At 40.9% G+C, this 20,230-nt stretch overlaps 1 protein-coding gene across 4 annotated transcripts in view; it reads right to left on the bottom strand.

Moving 5' to 3' along the window:
* Positions 1 to 158: 158 nt before the first annotated feature.
* The window catches only part of macf1a (microtubule actin crosslinking factor 1a), a 140,516-nt gene continuing 120,444 nt past the window's right edge, over positions 159 to 20,230 (bottom strand). For all 4 annotated transcript variants that reach the window (XM_079484509.1, XM_079484510.1, XM_079484512.1 and 1 more), the window contains 32 exons: positions 19,817 to 20,035; positions 19,534 to 19,737; positions 18,586 to 18,811; positions 18,274 to 18,500; positions 18,027 to 18,149; positions 17,846 to 17,947; positions 17,664 to 17,765; positions 17,414 to 17,587; positions 16,369 to 16,524; positions 16,092 to 16,289; positions 15,772 to 15,900; positions 13,726 to 13,908; positions 13,452 to 13,607; positions 13,168 to 13,374; positions 12,973 to 13,092; positions 12,716 to 12,885; positions 12,448 to 12,607; positions 11,846 to 12,040; positions 11,487 to 11,759; positions 10,646 to 10,834; positions 10,429 to 10,540; positions 10,172 to 10,326; positions 9,917 to 10,079; positions 9,683 to 9,837; positions 9,530 to 9,604; positions 7,823 to 7,840; positions 6,973 to 7,090; positions 6,040 to 6,102; positions 3,361 to 3,572; positions 2,811 to 2,924; positions 2,363 to 2,471; positions 159 to 1,735 (listed from right to left, as the gene is read on the bottom strand). In XM_079484509.1, the coding sequence (XP_079340635.1) occupies positions 1,497 to 1,735; positions 2,363 to 2,471; positions 2,811 to 2,924; positions 3,361 to 3,572; positions 6,040 to 6,102; positions 6,973 to 7,090; positions 7,823 to 7,840; positions 9,530 to 9,604; positions 9,683 to 9,837; positions 9,917 to 10,079; positions 10,172 to 10,326; positions 10,429 to 10,540; positions 10,646 to 10,834; positions 11,487 to 11,759; positions 11,846 to 12,040; positions 12,448 to 12,607; positions 12,716 to 12,885; positions 12,973 to 13,092; positions 13,168 to 13,374; positions 13,452 to 13,607; positions 13,726 to 13,908; positions 15,772 to 15,900; positions 16,092 to 16,289; positions 16,369 to 16,524; positions 17,414 to 17,587; positions 17,664 to 17,765; positions 17,846 to 17,947; positions 18,027 to 18,149; positions 18,274 to 18,500; positions 18,586 to 18,811; positions 19,534 to 19,737; positions 19,817 to 20,035 (5,046 nt within the window). In that variant the 3' untranslated portion in view covers positions 159 to 1,496. The remainder of the gene's footprint in view (positions 1,736 to 2,362; positions 2,472 to 2,810; positions 2,925 to 3,360; positions 3,573 to 6,039; positions 6,103 to 6,972; positions 7,091 to 7,822; positions 7,841 to 9,529; positions 9,605 to 9,682; positions 9,838 to 9,916; positions 10,080 to 10,171; positions 10,327 to 10,428; positions 10,541 to 10,645; positions 10,835 to 11,486; positions 11,760 to 11,845; positions 12,041 to 12,447; positions 12,608 to 12,715; positions 12,886 to 12,972; positions 13,093 to 13,167; positions 13,375 to 13,451; positions 13,608 to 13,725; positions 13,909 to 15,771; positions 15,901 to 16,091; positions 16,290 to 16,368; positions 16,525 to 17,413; positions 17,588 to 17,663; positions 17,766 to 17,845; positions 17,948 to 18,026; positions 18,150 to 18,273; positions 18,501 to 18,585; positions 18,812 to 19,533; positions 19,738 to 19,816; positions 20,036 to 20,230) is intronic.

Here is a 20,230-nt window from a genome sequence, read left to right as displayed (position 1 = left end):
AAAGGTCTCCCCCCCTTCAAAGATTTAATGGGGTGTGTCATTATCTCTACTGCTTGTAATTACCGTGTCATTTCCTGTTAGATGTGGCATCCCTGTGCACACACGCACACACACACCACTCAGCACAAAGACTGACATTATTAAAGACAAAGTTTGACTGCAAGCATTATTTTAATACAAAAGAGAACAAAAAAGTTTTTATAATCATAACTTCTGTACTTTTACATAATTGCACCCATTTTTCTCTCAGTCATGTCAAAAAAGTAACAATCAAAAGGTGGATCCTTTCACATCCCTTACCACCCCCCTCCACGCCGACACAATAAATAAATAAAAATACCTTTCTTCAGGTTTCATATGCTTCAGGTTGTCAAAGACAAGACAAAATTCAAAGCGCTGTTTAACAGGGTCGTCCCCGTCATCCGTTACTCTGTACGCTTCTATCACAAAAGAAGCAGGAAGCCACTTTTGACGTCATTTGAAGTGTGTATTCGCTGGCAAAAAGGCCACCATTGAAATCATTAAGCTTCCTGGTCAGTTAACATCAGAAAGAAATTCTTCATGTCGGGAGTAGATGTTTACAAGGTTAAAAAAACGTGATTCCGGTTGTATTAATACTAGTCAGAGTTGATGATACTACAAATCACAAATAAATACAGTTTCTTACTCTAGAAAAGAAACGAGGATTATAAATTAACCATGAAACAAACATTCACAAATGTTTTTGCATACTGAGGAAAAAAGGACTGTAACATGATGTCTGTAACAAACAAGCCGAACAGAAATAAAATGTCACACAATTAGAAGTGTCCGCAGAAGTGCATGGGTTGCACACGCTGGAGAAGAGTCGAAGCAAGCAAGTGAAACATATCTGCTGTGCGCTTAAGGGGTCTCTTAAAAATAGCAGAAAGAGACCCGTGAAGACCCCTTCATTTCCTCTTCGTATCACCATGTTAACCAAATGTCCAAAATGTCCCAAGTGCAGCGCTTCTGAAGAGGATGTTTTCCATTTGATTTCCTCTTGTTTTAAGTGGCAGACGCAGTCAGGTGAGAGGCCGAGTGATCAGCGTACACATGGAGGGGGTGTTTCTCAAACCAAAAAATCTCCGGAGTGAAAACCACAATCATGCATGTCTGTGAAGGGTGGTTGCATATTCATAGTGTTGAGAAAACCCCCAGTGCAAAAGTGACAGCCGTCTGTTCTGTCCTCTAGTGTGCACTACATATATGTCAGTTCATGTCGAACTCCATCGCACATTCAAGAAAACCAAACGTCAGTCGGATTAAGGACGTGATGTATGACACAAATAAGGCAGCATTTATGGTTCTGTAAGTATTTATTGGGAAGGTGGACAAACTGACGGTCTTGGTTTGGGCTCGAGTCTGGTCCTATCTCATTTACCTCCAAAGGTAAGTATTAGGAGGGCGAGAGAAGGAAGGTGTTGTCTCTCTCCTGCTGGTTTATCGCCTCAGTCATGTAGATTTGTGTGGAGACTTCATTTCTTCCCAGCTGGTGTTTTAGGGCTTGGGGTCTTCTTGGAGATGGTGGGGATTTTGGAGGGTTTGGCCCCAGGCCGGCGAGGGGTGTCTGAGGTGTCGGAGCAAGCTGAGCGGGTCTCCATGAGCTCGGAAGTGTCAGAAGCGTCGCTTCCTCTACGGCTGTTGGCTCGACTTCCAGCGCGGCTTCCCGCTCGACTGGCCGAGCCGCTCGTAGAGGACGGAGTGCGTTTAGTGTCTGAAGATGAAGAAAGTCATTAAAGCTAATGGATGATAATCATTTAACACAATGTGGACATTTTTAAGTGTGGAAGAGGCAACCAAATGAAGTATTAATAAAATAAACAATATATTTTTAGTTTATGAATTATTATGATTACAATTACTGTTAAGGAGTCCCTACATACATTTATAATAAAATAAACAATATATTTCCTCTGTATTTATGTTTATTATTATTAGTCACTAAATAAAAAAATTATAAAACAAAAAACGCATCTCCTCTTTATTAATTATTATTTTTATTAGTCACCTAATAAATTAATGATAAAAGAAACAATATATTCCCTCTTTATGAATTATTATTATGATAAGAGTCACTAAATAAATTAATAACCAATCAACATACTGTATGTCCTCTTCATTTATGAATGATTATTAGTATTAGTTACTAAATATATTATTAATAAAATGAAAAATTGATTTCATCTTTATTTGTTCCTTTTTATTTATTTATTGGCTAATAATTATTGCTATTATTTTATTACTGCTATCCAGAACTTCCAGGGTCGGCAAGTAATAACTGTTACAACATTTCTGTTTTCTGTTCAGCTGCAGTGTGTGACCTGGAGGAAAGATTTCGTACCGGAGCGTCCAGGTTTAGCAGTGGTAGGTGTGGCTCCACCATTCTCACCAGTCAGGGAGCCACGGCTGGAATGTAAAGTTGGTCTCTTAAGCTTCGACGCGGAGCCTCCCTATAAAAGACCACAGAGAGTTTATTAAACTACAACATCTACCGGTCGTTTATCTACAGATACTACACCAAATACAGACAAGTCATCATTTAGTTTACAGCACTTTGTTTTGCAGAAGCTACACAAAACTTTATCTACTTTGTTTACATTCTACATCATGTAATATGGACGACTGAAAACTGTCATAGCCAACTCTTCCTATATTTAGACCTCACTGGATCTAAACAGAGAATGGTGAGTCATCAGTTCCTGGATCAGTCTGCTGTTTATCTGTTTGTGCCTGCCTGCGCTCTTTTTACTGTTAGTGTGTTAGAGCACGGGGAGAGGGCAGTGCGTTACCTCATGCCCAGGGGTCTGGCCGTGCTCTGGGCAGGACTGGCACTTGGTTGATGTTGGAGTTTTACTGTGTGCCAGCCAGGGCTTGGCATAGCCACGAGATTGGGATTGGGAGGACTGGGAAACGGGGCAGCATAAAGGACGCGGAAGAGAGCAAAAGCGAAGCGTTGGGAAAGAGCCAGGATAATAATCAGGAAAAGAGTAAAGTAATAGGGAAGTAGCGCAGCATGGCAGAGCAAAGTGTTTTTACAGGTGGAGGAAGCCGCATTTTCCAGGCAAGGGAGGGAGAGGGACAAAAAGACAAAGAACAAATAAAAATCTTACAGATGGCATTATGATTCTGACATGCAGAGACAACAGCGATCCCATTTGATCCCACAATAACAAATAACACAATCAGAGAAACCATCCACCAGAGACAAGACATGACAAACAATGCTGATCTCAATACGCTTTAAAGACTAGCGACAGTCTTTAAGAAAACAGTGTGTGGGGTTTAACTTATCTGCATTTCTGGAGTACCAGTGTGTTTCGCCCTGCAGTATTGACTCACCCTTGAAGACGCTGTGGGCGTGGCAGGGGAGGAGGACAGCGAGGCGCAGCTGTGGGCGCTGTGCGATGCCGATGAGGACGAACGGGTGGGAGATGCTGTGCGCGACGAAGGTTTGGAACGTCGCCCACGGGACCGGAAGGCCGCCAGACCCTGCGTGGCTCCCTCTGGAAGAATGAACTTTTCCCGAAGCTCCAGGTTGGTACGTCCACGGGCTGCAGATGAGGATAGAGGGACGGGACAAGAAGAAAAACAACATTAGCTGATAGCTCTAAAGGGACACCAGTCAGGCGAGTCAGTGCTTCCTCTGTCCAACTGCTGTATCCACTTTGAAAGTGGTTGATGCGTGTGTGGGACACAATGCAGGGGGTTTAACGGTGAAGCAAGTTGAAGGGCAAGCATTTTTAAATAGGAATTCACTCAAAAAAAGCTCAGCTTCCTGTATGTAAACAAGAGCACACGCATAAACAGACACCTGGGGGTCATGCCTGAATATGCTAGGCAAACATACACACTGAAAACCAACACAAGCCTCCAAAGGTGCATTCTGAATAACACATACTGAGCACACGCAGCAGTGCTTGCACAACATGTACAGAGCAACCAGCCAGAGAGAGAGCGAGAGCGAGAGAGAGAGAGAGAGAGAGAGAGAGAGCTAGCTGTGTGCATTAGCAGCAGTGGCTTGGGACGTTCCTCTTGTACTTCTTATAAAGTTACATTACAAAACTTGATTAATAAATTCCTTTGTGATTTTTTTGTCCGAGGCAGTTTGACAAATATTTTATTTAATAATTTCCTGTTGACATGTGTTTTTGTTAAATGGCCGAAATGCAGTCTGTGGTTAACAAAAGCTCTAAATATATCCACGTTTTATTCGACGTAATACCTCTTAGAAATGCAAGTTGTCCGGGAAATAACACATAAAATTTGAACAAAGAATACAACATGGGAAAAAATCATAGAACTAGATACCTATGTAAAATGTATTGGATTATCCTTTGTAAATCGCTTCGGATAAAAGCGTCTGCCAAATGCCTAAATGTAAACGTAAATAAAATGTAGATGGAGATTTATTCAGCGAGTAGTTCCTTTTTAGGGAATGTATTATGAATATAATCGAGTGACCGTGGTATAGTCTGTTTATATCCTCATGTTTGTTATTTATGTCTTTTTATTTCTTGTATTTCAACATTAAGGTTTCACAGACACATCTTAGCTTAAGCAAAGACTTTGCCTTAGTTGAATTAACATATTTATGTCGCTTTTAGAAAAATGGCAAAGAAGAATACATTACTGGTGTGCATCTCAAGACAAAACAATGGCAATGATATATTTTAAGATATTATATAAGTTATATATAAGACAGGTCACACATTCTTTTTAGTCTGTGACTATCCTTATGCCTTGTCTGTGAAACAGGGCCCAAATTTCATAAATGCTGTGTTCATTTATGAATACTATCTTGTTATCAAACAAAATGTATAGGTTTCTCAAGCTTATTTTTTGCGATAACACCAAAGCCTATGGAAAGATCCTATTGCCATTTTTTGTCAAGGGAACCAGTGCGAAATGAACCTTTGTGTTCGCCTACAAAAAGAGTCATCCGTGTAGCGCTGTAATATTGACATATTGCAATATTGATTAATAATTAAAATAAATATAATAATATTGTATAAATATTTATACAACAACAGATTACAATAAAACAATTGTAAAACGTATTAAATAAACATAAAAAAGGATAAGAAATTTTTTGATATTTCCCGGATCTTTAATTTTAAAAGTGGGATTTTAAGTAGCTTCCCAACACTGCAAGACACTTTCCCATCAGACCAAAGTACGTGAGTGAAGTTGATAACTGCCGCACCGTATAATTTCCTCCCCACAAGTCACGCAGGGCCTGTAATTCAATTCCCCATGAGTAATTGCTCTTTAAGAGTTGGTTCAATCGATATTAGAAACGCAAAGCCTGGCCACACCCGGGTCCTGTATGCTTTTTAATTTAAAATCTTCATCCAGGGCACACATGAAAAGAAATGAAACCCAGGCTTGGCCAAGTCTGGTTTGAATGGTTAGCATGATGCTAGCTGACACATAGACCTCACATATCGTCCTCACACGCTCATACACCCCACATACACAAGGACACAGCGATGATGGGAGGGATCCAAAGCTGGAGCGTTTAGAGGCTGAGAATGAATCGGACAGACAGATGTCAAACAGGAAAGAGGGGAGGAGGGAAAGAAGAGTGAGGTACCTCTGCAGCAGAAATAGCCAGGAGTGACTGTCACTAAGAGACACAAGAGACAACATGAAAACACACAGTCCAAGAGAAAACACACACCCACATACAAACAAACACACGCCTTCTGAGAGAAAGAGTTTTCCTTTAAGGACTCCTGTCTTGCATCACAAGGGAATAAACGGTCTATAAACACATATAAATATCAAAATGCAGGAAGGGATGTAAACGGCCAAGCCGCCGTTCTCATTGTGCAATTGGTCCGTAGCGAGCTCCAGGCGTGAGGGTGGGGCCTGGTTAGTTTAGTGTCACGGTCAGCAAAGCACAGCGAAGCAACGACCAACCAAACAGTGTGTGAGTGAAACGCAGCGAAAGAGAGAGAAACAAAACGAGTGGAAGGAGAAGGAAATCTGAACGAGAAGGAGAGAGAAAAACCCAACCTATACGAGATGATATGAGGCTGCTGGAGTCAGAGCGGAGGAATTTAAGTCCAGGATGTTGCACTGGGGAGAGAGAAAGAGAGATAGGGGCGGGGCAGAGAAAAAAGGGGGTGGGAGAAAATGCCTCATGCACTACAAATTACATCAAAATAATATGACAGAGAGAGAGAGAGAACAAGAGAGATAGGAGGTGCCAAATGTACAGGCCATGCATATAAAAATGGACCATCATGGGAATGAGTAAAGGAAGTCTTGGGAGTGATAAAAGATGAGGGTGAACTGTATTGGGTACCGAGAGGAGACTTAAACTTGTTCCAAAACCTAGTGAGCGGTCTCACAATTCTGTCTCACAATTTACATTTTAAACCTTTATGATTATTAGTCTTCAGCAGAACACAAAAGAAGATATTTAAAAAATTTAGGTAACCAAACAACATCCGCCCCCATTAACTTCCAACTTATTATATGGACACAAAGACCACTAAGACATTTCTCAAAATATCTTGTTTTGTGTTCCACAGAAGAAAGAGACATACAGGTTTTGAATCGCATGAAGCAGAATTTTGATATGTGGGTGAACTATCGCTCAAAAGTTAGACTTTTTCCAGAGTGTGTAGCAATGCTTGCTGGGATTGTTCTTTCCACAAAGGATACAAAGCCATCCTACGTAAGATGCAGCATATTTGTGTGGCACAGCAAGAAGATCTGTAGTGTACCTATGACGTCTTAAAATACTGCATATGAAGGAAGCACACTAGGTTTTGGAACAGAGTCATCACAGTATGAAATGGTAAAATAGTGAAAGTTAACGAAAAGAATTCAACAATGCTTGATTCTGAACGGTCTGTGAATTGTCTGTCGAGGTGTTAGGTTTTTCCTGGTTTGTGTTGTTTCTCTCTGCGGTGAGACTGTGGGAGTTGTGTCATGACTTACCTCTACATGGGTCGTTCTTCACCAGGAACTCATCGAGCGCCATCCACCCACCTCCAACCCGGACCATGACGGTACTGCGTAGGATACGCACGAGACGCAGCTGCTGCGAATCTCCAAACTGAACAGAAACAAGAAGGAACCAAGAAAAGGATATTTATTGTGAACTATCACTTTAAGAACCTTTTCAAATGAGTCAATTATACAGCAGTAATATTATTATTAACCATCAGGCAGATCAGAAAGAATCACACTGCAACATGCTGCAAACCACACTTATTAAAACCAACATGATTCATGTTAAATCTTGTTTGGCTAAAACCCATCTTTACAATAAACACCACACCACTGCAATTCTCCGAATGTTTGTCCTTTAATGCTTCAAAGAATTGCTCAGGCTGAATGTTTATTATTGCTAAGTAAAGAAATCGGACGTTGGTTAGTTTTCCTCCACCAAAAAAGCCTAAAATAACAAATTTCAATGATTATAAATCAAAACAAAACCATATAAAAACAAGCATATCCCAAACCACAGCACACAACCAGAACCTCTGAAATCTGCCCCGGGATTGGAAGGCGTGCGTATAAACAGTACATGCGTTTAATAATTTGGCGACAGTGCAGCAATTTTTGTCTCCCAGACAGGAAATGCCCACTAGGACTACAGGAAGGGACTGAAGAAATCTCAGAATGGAATGTGGCCTGTCCATAGGGAACTCTTAGCAAGCCCATGCAGTGTCGGTCAGTACTGATTTACATCTCAGACACCATAGACTAGACATCAGCTGCCACAGCGGGAGCTCATGGGAACAGATTTCAGAGGAAACGTCACAAACACACCGGTCAACTTTACCTGATTCCCAAGGAAGAACTACATGTCCAGCACACATGGGGGAAGGAAGAAAACAAGAAGGAACAAGAAAAACAAGTGAAAAACAAATACACACACGTTTAATGTATAATCTCATTCGTGACCTGTTCAGTTGGGAACACCTTTCTTAAAAAGCTATTTTGGAAATGGAGAGGGGATGAGTACTCGTGGCTGTTAGCAGAGTACGGTGATGACCAAAAAGCTGTTTGAGAAACACAATGAGTGAAGTAGTAAAGCAGTGAGGAGACAGTATGCAGCGTTAGCATCGTGGATCCGTAGCCTGTGCAATGAAACAAGTTAGTTAACAGTCAATATCATTAACCAGTGGATAATGATGTTTAGCGTCACTCAGTGGGAATTATGGCTATCATTAGTTGGGCGGTGGGAAGCGCACACAACATGTAACTCTCATGTTGATGTGAAGTGTTACAGTGGTATTTGCATAAACATAAACACACAAAATGGAAAGGTCACACTGAATGTTTGTACAGAATGTAATGTTGGTTAGAGTTGATGGTGATATTACAGTTGCAAGCTCAGTGAGGATCTGAATGAGAAGATGTGATGATAAAGCAGTGATATGCATATGTGTCCCTGAGCCACAAAATCAGTCATAAGTAGCACGGCTATATTTGTAGCAATAGCCAAAAATACATTGTATGGGTCACAATTATCGATTTTTCTTTCATGTCAAAAATCATTAGGATATTGAAGGGATACTTCACCCGAAAATGAATATTCTGTTATCATTTACTCACTTTCGGTTTGTTCCAAATCTGTATACATTTCTTTGTTTGGTTGAACACACAGAAATATATTTGTAAGAATGCTTATAAACAGACAATTATTGTCCCTCATTGACTACCATAGGAGGAACAATTACTTGTTCTGTTGAACACAAAAGAAGATATTTTGAAGAATGTGGGGAAACAGTTCTGCGGCACTTTAGACTACCAGTGTTATTTTTCCTACTATCATAGTCAATGGTGACCGAGAACTGTTTGGTTACAAGCATTCTTCAAACATCTTTCTCTGTGTTCAACCAAACAAAGAACAGGTTTGGAACAACTAGAGAGTGAGTAATTCAAGACAGTATTTCATGTTCCATGAAGATGTTTTGTAAATTTCCAAAACTTATGTCAAAACAGTATTTTTGTGAGTGGAAGCAGGGAAATCACCAAAAAATGTCTGGAAACACGCCTACACTCGCTCCTTGGGAATTACCCACTCAAGTTTGGTATCTTTGTTATGTTTAGAATGTCTGCTTTGGGGTTCATCTACTCTCCACAACATCATTGCAGGGGTAAGCCAAAAGAGAGCGTTAAAACAAACCTGTTTCAGGCTTGCTTAGCCTCAGCCTGCTACAGCGCCTCTGCTGGACAACTTTAAAAATGATTTTCTTAATTTTTATATTTTTAAATAGTTGTATTTCTGCCAAATATCCTATCCTAACCAACCATGTATCAATGGAAAGTTTATTTGTTCAGCTTTCAGATGATGTATAAATCTCAATTTATGACTGGTTTTGTGGTCCAGGGTCACATATGTCCTTTATGATTGTCATATTACATCTAAACAAAGTTGAGAGACATTGTAACTCAATATAAATGCTTGTAAAAATGAATATAAATTCTAGCATGACTGTTGTTCTTTGCCTGCACACATGTGTATTTATCTCCAAATTCTCACCCTGTACTTGTTCTCTCCGATCTGCTCCACTTGAAACCTCTTGGCACACTTGCACTGGGCCACTTGTCTTGTGACCTGTGATACGAAAATGTGGATTTAATTTAAACACACCAAGAAACAATTATTGCTCCGTTGTCTTATTATAGTTTGTACCTCATCCTCGATCTTATCAGCATCTGTTGTGGGTCTGTAAGCATCTTTGTTGGGATGCAGAGCTGCCACAAACTCGTAATAATCGATGTAGCCATCACAATCACTGTCGAAGATATCAGCAACTGCGGTCATCTCTAGTCTACTGGTCGGAAATTCTGTGACAAATGTAAACAAGTGTTAAAAATCTCAACAAATAACTACACAACAATTTAAGGTTTTGTCACATGGGCGTACTTGATGCCAAGATGCCGTCGATAAACTCCTGTCGGGTGATCTTTCCATCCTGGTCCTTGTCGATGCGTCTGAAGAAGTCCATAACGCGAGACTTCTTGTGGTTCATCCAGCGCATGTATTTCTTCCTCCACACGTCAAAGTCAAAGTTGGCGAACTCTTTAAGCTGAAGAAATGTTTGTACTGTTTAGATAATGCCATTTTAAATCATTAAATCACTTTTGATTGAAGTACAGTGCTTGTAAATAAATGCAATACCTCCTCTAGCCTGTCGAGGGCATCGTTGAGCTTGCGTTGGCGATCGAGGGCCAGCAGCCACACTTGTTGCCAGCGAGAGCAGAGCTGGGTGAGGCGAGGGTTGCCGCCGGTTACCTGAACTGAGTGCTGCTGTTGTTGCTGTTGCTGATGTTTTCCTAAGAGAAGAGAATCATATATTAATTCTTAGGTGTTTTTAGTCATTTTTATATAATAATAAAAGTGTTATGCATGAATGCATTAGGAATAAAGCTTCTTACGGGTTCCCCTTCGCTCCGACAGGCTGCTGGGATGTTCTGCTGGTTTCCTCTTATACGTCTTTGTCACTTTGTCAACATCCGGCTGTTTCCGTGTCATCTCTTCCATGAACATCTGATGGAAGAAAACCAAACCACTTAGTCTTTTCAACGTGACTTTCATTCAAGAGATTTCTATGACTGACCCATGACGGTTGATAAACGCAGGAATCCTGCTCACCTGATGCTCTGTGATTAGTGTCTTCAGTTGAGGGATATCCTGCGGGAGTGATTCAGTGTCACGCTGTACCAGTGTGGTCTCTGCCCACTGTAACCATGACAACAGCTGCTCAAGTAGTGTAGAATTGTTGAGTAATTCTGTCAGAGCTGTCTCCAGCCGCTGCTCATGCTGTTTGGCCCACGTCAGCACCTGTAGAATACGATGAATGGGATGCCATTTTAATAATAGTTTTAAAAAGTATCTAAAGAAATATATTTTATTTTTGATAAATAGATTTTAAGCATTATTTGATTAATAATGAATAATTCCATTATATTTTAATTTGACACATATTCACAGTTTATAGTTCTGTTCAAGTATAATTGGCATTGGCAGTATTATGTTGCACTTTACATATCAAAATAGGCAAAAAATATTATTCGTTTATAATATTAAAAAAGGAAATAAAACGTATAGTTATAATTTATAATCTTAAAGATCGGGTATCATGCTATGTCAAGATTGTCTGCACTGCGTCAAGATTGGCTGTAAAGCTTGTTACTCTTGCGATACTGAAGTTTAGGTGTGTCTGTTTGTCCACAGCATTTCCGTGATCGATGTTATATAAATGTGGATATAACGCTGGATTTGGAGATTATTCTAAATTTATAGACTGCTCATGCCAGACATGAACACTTACGTGATCATTAATTGACAATAATAATTCACAACCATAATTTATATTTTAACTGAACTCAAATTATTTTATAAAATGGTAGAAATACTAATACACATAAAACTCAAAGAGCTTTGTGATTTTAACAATCAAGCTACATAATCCCAGGTACGACTTTCTCTGTACCTCTTCAAAGCGTGCCCTGATGATGGTGATCCAGTGTTTGATGGTGGTGATGCAGTCAGGGTGGCATACAGCCAGTATGACCTCACCCATGCCAGCAGCTTTATTGACATCTACCCTCTTCTCCTCAACCGTCTGCATGAAGTCCCGGTGCGTGTGCAGGAGCGCCTGCAGGGTCTCCGCCTCCTCTGGCAGGACGCCACGGAAACGCAGCGTCTGCTCTGCCTCCGACAGCCACTCCAGCAACATCTGGACAGCTGTGCGGAACTCCTCTGCCTACAAAACAAACATATAGAGAGGAAAAAACATTAACACAACATCTTTTTTTTTCATAATGTAAGAATAGGTTAGATGTGAGGTACCTGTTTGAAGGCCTGCTGGAGGCGGGTTTGTTTTGAGACTGACAGGGCACAGACTGTTTCCCAGCGGTTACTGAGCTCCTGGAGCTGAACTTTGACCCAGGCGGTATCGTCGCGACCCGTCTCCATCAGCTCTCTCGCTGAACGCTTCAAGGCCTGCACACTGCTGGTCCTCTTGCCCAGCTCTTTTTGAAAGGTCTGAAGAATAAACAAAGGATAACAATAATATTATAATATTTCAATTGTTTAAATACTTAAATCGAGACTTTTAAGATCAACACTTCAAATACTTCATTTTTTAATACAAATCTCTAAACATTCTTAAGTCATTTACTAGAGGAGCACAATGATCCAAAATGTTAAATATCTAAATAAAAATTGAAAGAATTTCCAAGTGAAGAAAAATAAACATAATTCGATCAAGAAATAAAAGTTAATTGTTCTTACGTAAATCTTTGGCAGATATTTTTCTTGTTTCAAGCAAAGACTCACTTAATTTTAATCTTAAATCAAGATTTACTTGAGACGGTTTAGATATTTATACTGAAAAACAAGAAAATAATTTTTCTCAAGGGCTAAATTAATGACACCAATACACTTCGTACTTTATGGGAGTCCATGAGGTTGGAGACCAGGTCCAGGTCTCCATGGACAGGCTGATCTTCTGCAAGCTGAGGTTCCACACGATACAACCAATCTACAAGAGCTTGGAGAGCCTCTGCAAACTGACCCGAGAACAACAGAGCCTCCTCCAACTTGTGTTGCCTGGATTTAAAATATTTGTTGAAACACAAGCAGGAAGGTCAAAACATTTTGTATTACCAAAATCCCCATAAGCATTCCAAACGCAACAAATGTTTGGACTTTCCTCACCTCTCAACACTCTTTCCACACACGGTATCCCATTTGTCACGGACCTCGCCCAACAAGTGGTCCAGTTTTTGTGTGTCAGCGGGAAGCGTGGCCTTATCTCTCATGGCCTTCCCAGAGCGCACAGTGGTGTCATACACCGGCTGTTTGGACCCAAGAGCCTTCTGGAACTCCTGCAGTACCGTGATGAACAGACAGAGGGCATAAGACACCAGTCTGAACACTTACAGCATAACTGCAATTTGATAGAAGCCGTGTACCTTATGTTTCGCAAGCTGTACTTTAATCTTGTCAGGCTCGTTGGAGATTTCCAGCTCGGAGTCCAGTCTGCTCTCTGCCTCCTCCAACCAGTCTGTCAGCTTCCTCCAGGCCTCGTGAAACTATACAGCAGACGACAGAACATCAGAAAGAGAAATGAATGGACAGAGAAATACAGAAGGAGAGGTAAACAGTACCTGCTTGGCCCTCTTGCGTGCTTCATCCAGGTGGCGTCCTCTGTCCAGAGACCTCTGAACCAGTTTGTCCCAGCGCGCCTGAACGCTAAGAAGCAGGTTTTTGATGAGAACCACATCCTGTTTGAGACTGGCGAACCTCAGCTGAGATCCCGCTTTCTCCAGAGCCAGAACCTGCTCTCTGTGCGTGTTCACCTCATTCACAAACACCTACAACGTACAGCAACGAACATTTAATCATGCATCACAATCTAGATTACAATTTTAAGGAAAGCGTCTTCTCCAACCTTGTGCTCATCTATCTGGAAGAGTACGGTATCTAGAATGAGGCTGGGAGCCTGGGCCATGTTAAGTGTCTGTTCAGCTTGAGTCAGCCAGTTTATAGTGTCCTGCAGGGAGGTCTGGAACCCGGTCGCCAGCGAGACGGCTTCTTCCAGTTTGGCCTTCATAGAGAGATAGAGACAGAATGCTTTACAACAGGAAGGCATTCATAATTCATATACGCTTTTTAAAACTCCAAACATGATCAAAGATGTAGAAACCACCGGTTGGTTGTCTTACCCTCCTGTCATCCATCTTGGTATTAAGACTGGCCCATTTGTTCTGCAGCAGAGCCAGATTCTGTTGGGTCTGGGTGGTACCGGGTCCAGCGTCCTCCCCTCCTCTGGCCAGCAGCATTGACTCTCCCTTGTCCAGTAGTCGATGGTATTGCTCACCCCGTTGGGTCAACTGAGCCTGGAGCTCCTACAACCATAATGCACAGCAACTGAGTTATTCAACATATGTAGTATTTATGTATTTATGTTCTGCAATTCTTGTTTTGCCATTTCTTCTTTATTTATGCAGATTTATTTCTAGGAAGCCTTCTTAAACTCTTAAGGCTGGTTTCCCGTACAGGGCTTACGACTAGTCCTAGACCATAATATATGTTTGAGCTGTCTAAACTGACGAAACATCTTGCACTGTCTTTAAAAAAATACACGAGTGTCATAGTTTTGTTTCAAAATTCACACAAGCAATGTTTTTTCTGTTAGGCATGTTTGAAAGAACGACTTAAACGATCTAATTAAACTAAAACCTAGTCCTGGCTTCAAAATGCAAATTCTGTCATCATTCACTTTTGTGAAACTTTTGTCCTTCTGCAGAACACAAAAGAAGATATTTTGAAGAACGTTGTTAACAGCCCCTTGTGCACTTGCATTGGTTACAAAAGTGAATGGGGGGGGGGCTGTGCTGTTCTGTTACCAACATTTTTCAAAATATCTTCTTTTGTGTTCTGCAGAAAAAAGAAAGTCATACAGGCCGAATCTAATCCTTTAATCTAATCCCTGTCAAAGTTTTTTCCTTTGAGTATTAACGTTTTCTGTAAATAAAAGGATCCATAACTCATATAGCAACAAAATCTGTAAATCTTTTCATCATTTGCTCACTCTTACTTAATTTCATACCTGTATAAATGACTTTCTTCTGATGAACACCGAGAAAGATATTTGGAAGAATGTAAGCAATGCTCAATTTTGTGACATCGCTGACTGCCATAGTAGGAAGATTCAATGGTAGTCAAGGGTGCCCAAGAACTGTTTGTGTTCCAATATTCTTCCAAATATGTCACTTTGTGCTCAACAGAACAAACAAATTTACAAGATTTGTTCCTACTATGGTAGTGGATGATGTCACAGAACTGAAAATTGCTAACAATATTACAAATACCTTGCTTTGTGTTTAACAGAAGAACAAAGATATGTAGAAAGTAAATGATGACAGAATTTTCATTTTTGAGGGAACTATTCCTTTGAGAAAGCCTAACGCATGATGTTAGAATTAAATAAAAAAAAATTCTGTAGTAACCGTTTCATATTAAATGTGTAATCATATTAAAGGTCCAGTGTATGACATTTATTGGGCATCCAGTGGGGAGGTTTGAATTGCCTCTCAATCTACCTCTCTCCCTCCCTTTCAAAGCACTACGGTGACTGACACAGAACTAAGATGTCGTCACGTTTTTGCTTCTTTCGTATTTACGAAACGCGCTCTGCTGAGAAGTTTGTCCATTTAGGGCTACCGTAGAAACAACATGGCGAATTCCATGCAAGGGTATGTACTTTGTAGATAGAAATAGCTCCTTTTAAGGTAAGAAAAACAACGCTTAAAGTCTTTATATACCTCTCAAGACATAGTTATGTACAGTATATTATATTGCATTTCTATCAATAGGTCCTCCATAAAATGAAACACTGGACCTTTAAATAATATGATTACAGATTTAACTCTTTTATGTAATCACAGTCCGTATATTAAATCTATAAACAGAATCCATAAATCAAGAATCTTTTGGTCTTTTACAAACTGTAAAATGCTGCTTTGCAATGCTGTGCCAGAAACTAACTGGTTAATTTCAAAGGAAAAGAGGGACGATGTGAGACTAAAATGATGCAGTCCAGTGTTACACAAAAATAAGGAAATTTATTTATGGAAGTGTGCTGCACATATTTGTCATTTTTGTAAAGTCTTGAAAGGAAATAAACAGAGACGTTTAGTTGTTTGTAATTGCTGTTGTTTGCAAGAAAGGTTTGTTATGTGATGTGCAGGTGAACTGTGTTAATGTACCATGTGTTGCTGCAGCTGCTCTCTGGCGGTCTCAGGCAGGCCACCTGTGGGTTTGGCAGCAGACAGCTGACTCTCTGTGCGTCTGAGCCACTGCAGAAACTCCTCCAGCTCTCCATGGAAACCCTCGGCCTGACACACAAACCACACGAGCCAGAGAGATACAATGAGCTAATTGATCTAACACCTGTACTACAATATTAAACGGAACAGAATCTCTTCAAACAGCACTGGTTTTATGCTGACTTCTTTATAAACAACATTCGTGTTTACTCATGCAAGGATTCGTTTCTTTAAAAATGATATTTTTATATCTAAAGCACCTGTTGCAGAGCAGCTTCCAGTAGTTTCTGCCTCTCGTCCGACTTCAGCAGCAGGTTCTTCCAGCTGCGGTTCAGTTCGTCCAGCTGGTCTCTCAGGTGGTTGATCTCGTCTCCAGGGCTGGACTCCAGCAGCTCAGAGCCTGCTCTGTTCACGGCCTCCACCGTGGCCCGGTGAGACAGCACATCGTTTCTTAAGACCTACACACAGAGCTTGATTAAGCAGGTTCGCCTACGAAGACAGAAAGAGAGAACAGCAAACCAGGCCCGATTTACATACGTGATGCTTGGCCAGCTCAATTTCAATGGCCTTGGGGTCAGAGTTGATGGGCCGCTGGGTGTCCAGTGTGGCGTGAGTGTGACTGAGCCAAGACTGCAGTTCAGAGAGAGCATGCTGGAACTGACCTAGTGCCAACAGAGCCCCCTCCAGCTTGTGCTAAGTTAGACATAGAGAGAGAGAGAGAGAGAGAGAGAGAGAGAGGATGAATAGAAAGAACATTTCTGTTTTTTCATAATAATACCCTCTGAAGCAATGAAGGTTAGCTCGTGGAGAAAAAAGTGATGCTAAAATAACTTAAGTCTTCAAAGGCGCTTATAAAAATATTCATGCATTTTAAAAGCCTATAAACTTGATTGGAAATATGTTGATTTATAAAATTTTATTTATGTCAACTTTTTGTTAAATACAGTGAATCCAGTAATACTGTAAGGAAGTTTAATGCAAATGTGTCATTCACTTAGTAAAAGCTACCTTTAGAATTATAATACTAATTTATTATTCTCATTACGTATAAAATGTATAACAATTTATGTTCGAATAAGTTATTGATTTTATATGTTAATGTTTATATAATAATTTATAATAAATATTTATTATAATTTCAAAGCTTGACAAAAACATTTCAAATTGTGGTACTGTGTCAGGTGAAATCTTGAAAATAGGGGCTGTCAAAGAATTAATTGCGATCGATCCCATCCAGAATTATAGCTTGTGTACGTAATATATGTTGTGTACTGTGCATATTAATTTTGTATTTATAAAAACATACATGCATATTTGTATGAAAAAATAACATATAAACATGAATAAATAATTATATATAATTTCTATTACTGGTAAATTTAAACAAATCCATCTAAATAATTCCTAAATATATATACGCATGTATGAGTATGTGTTTTAAAATACGAAATAAATATACACAGTACACAGACATATATTTTGTAAAACAATCTTTTGAATTAGATTAATCGTTGATAGTCCTATTTATGCAAATGCAAAGCAATGGTTGTAAAGCATTACAAAATAGTCCCTATTTTCTTACCTGTCTGATTGTGATCTTGTCCACCAGGTTGTCCCACAGGTGGCGTAGCTCTATGAGCGGCTCTTGTATCATGTCTCGGTCTGTTTGATCTGTCACTTTCTTCAACAAAAGCTCTCCTTGATGGCAAAGCTTCTCCATTTCGATCTGCTGCTGGTACACCTCCACTTTGTATTGCTATTAAATGCAAAAAATAACTTTTAGCTTCTTAATGTGGCTTGAGAAGTCAAAGCAACGATGAACAGATTCAAACCTTGAGCTCCTCGATCTGCTGTTTGACAGTGCTGAGGTCAGTACCCACGACTGGCATGTCACAAAGTTTGATGACAGCGTTGTCCAGATAGTCAAACATTCCCTAGGAATACATGAAAGAGTGACCGTGAACATGCAGTTGGCTTGACCAAACCGTTTTTAATCACAGGTCATAATAGACACCTGAAGAGCATCCTGATACTGAACAGAAGCTGTCATGGCCTCCCCCAGCCTCTCCATTCTCTCTCTCCACGTGCGGTTCAGGCCATCCCAGGCGCCATTCATCTGGATAAGAAACAAAACAAGTTAGCAAAATATCTTCTTTAAAATCTGTGTCAAACAGGGTGCTTTCTTTCCGACTCACTTCATCGATGGTCTTCTTCACCTCCGGTTTCTCCGTCTCTCCGCAGGCAAAGATAAGATCAGCCCCTAGCGTGCGCACAATCTCCAGTTCTTCCCTCAGACCATCAGTCTCTGCTTTTATGGCCTGAATAGAGAAGAGATCATAATTTTGCTGACATTATTTATCTTCATTTAGTTCTGTCTTTTCTACTTGTTGAGAAGTGTTTAACTAGACTTGAACACACAATTTTTTGTTTGGTTGAACTTACCTCTGCTGCTTCTATTTGCTGCTTTATGAGTGACGGATCCACCCCAGGATCCTCCAGGTCTTTCACAATGTCCTGAGAGTCACGGAGCGTGCTCAGCAAAGCAGCCATGTCGGCCCAGAACTTTCCGGCAAGATCCAAAACATCCTGAAGTTTTCCTTCTCTTTCCTCCGCTCTCTGCCTGATTTCGTCCCACAAGGAGCGCAGCCGCAGAAGTCGGGAACGCACCGCTGAGGACGAGAACGCGACACGCATTTATCAAAACACGTGCGATGAATTTGCTCTTTCCATAAACATACAGTCATAGAGCTTTACCTTGGGCGGCAGGATCGTCGTGAGGGGCGCGGCTGATGAGTTCTTCTCCGCGGGTACACAGGGCGCTGAAGGAAGGCAGGAGTTTGTCCAACTCGTGTCCTGTAGCCCGGTGCTCTGCCAGTTGCTCGCGGATCTTGTCCACCTCGGCCGCCACAGGAGGAGGCTGCCGTAAACGCTGGACAGCCCCCTCTAGGGTCTCCAACAGCGGATCCATCTTATCATGGAACTGATGGGAGAGAAAGTGAAGCACGGTGAGAAAAAATACAGTGACACTTCTATACCATCACAGTGATGTTATACACTTCTTATTGATGAAAAATTATCATGAATAAAGAAATTAAAGAAACATTCTTATTATTCCTGATACCCAACGCAACAAAGATGGTAATTGTGGGTGATGGAGTTCTTACCTCTACCAGCTGAGGGTGTGGTAGAGCAGTGGCGGAGGAATGGACACAGACAGCACATCCACAAACATGAGTGATGGACGCATGGATGGACCAAACGGACATTGGATTGGTGAGGGGGCGAGCAGGAAGTTGGAGCAAGCAAGTAGGAATGGGGTAAGGGGGGGGATAAATGACAGGGAACGGTGAGGGTAACAGAATGGGCAAATGTGCAGGCAGGTGAAGTCAAAAGCAGAGTTAAAGGAATGGGGATGGAGAAACAATTCAATGAGTTAATTCAACAGCATGCAAAAGTCCAGCAGGATGCAACAATAACAGAGGCAACTGATGATGTCATCACTGAAACAATTACACTTTAAATGGTGCATAGGGTGTATTGTCTTTTAATAAATACAAAAAGCTTAAGCACAACTGTCTTAATAATCCTCAGACTTGTTCCCAGATGTGTTAATATTGTGTATAAAACTGAACTGTAATATTGAACCATTCACAAACAGGGCGGCAGTCCAATATAAGCATGCTAACATATTGTAGCACCCACCTGCACGGACTGTGACACGGCTTCATCCAGGGCTGTGGCACGAGCTTTGACCTCCTCTTTGATGTTGATGTAACGCTTCTCTGCATCTGTATATCGCTGTCTGACTGTCGTCCCTTCCTGGGCGCTCAGTTCAGCCAGCTGTGGGCCGATCTTTAACAGCTTGTCTATGTGCGGCTTGTGCTCCGCTATAGACTCCCTCAAAAGCTAGATAAAAATATAACATATAAATAAAACTACATGATGCAATTTATAGTACCTTATGACTCTTGACTGCCTCACACACCCTCATCTGGTCCTGCTGTTGTCTGAGTGTTTCTGTATCAATGGCAGGAGGGGGCAGCTGGCCGTTCAGTGTCTCCGTCTCACCCAACCAGGGTTCGAGTTCCTCGTACGTCTCCCAGAACCGCGCCACCAGCACCTGAGCTCGCTCTAGAGCCGAGAACCGCTCAGCATGACTCTGATTCACTGCTTCGTATCGAGCACTTAAAGAATCCGTCTTCACCTTTAGGAGGAGGAAGAATGTTATTTCAGGTCATCAAAATGAAAATGACAGACAAGGAGAATAAAACAAAAGACAGCACAGCTGTTGTTCCAACACAAGATACTTAAGTTCTACATAACAACAAAATCAAATCTCTTCCGGAAAATGCATGAGCCACAATTTAATTTTCTTTATGAGTTGCTTATCTCTCCCTCC

The sequence above is a fragment of the Barbatula barbatula genome (genome assembly GCF_947034865.1).
Source record: "Barbatula barbatula genome assembly, chromosome: 21".
In the NCBI taxonomy this organism is placed as follows: domain Eukaryota; kingdom Metazoa; phylum Chordata; class Actinopteri; order Cypriniformes; family Nemacheilidae; genus Barbatula; species Barbatula barbatula.
Note: the sequence above shows the minus strand (reverse complement) of the source record. Positions and strands in the feature narration are given on the sequence as shown.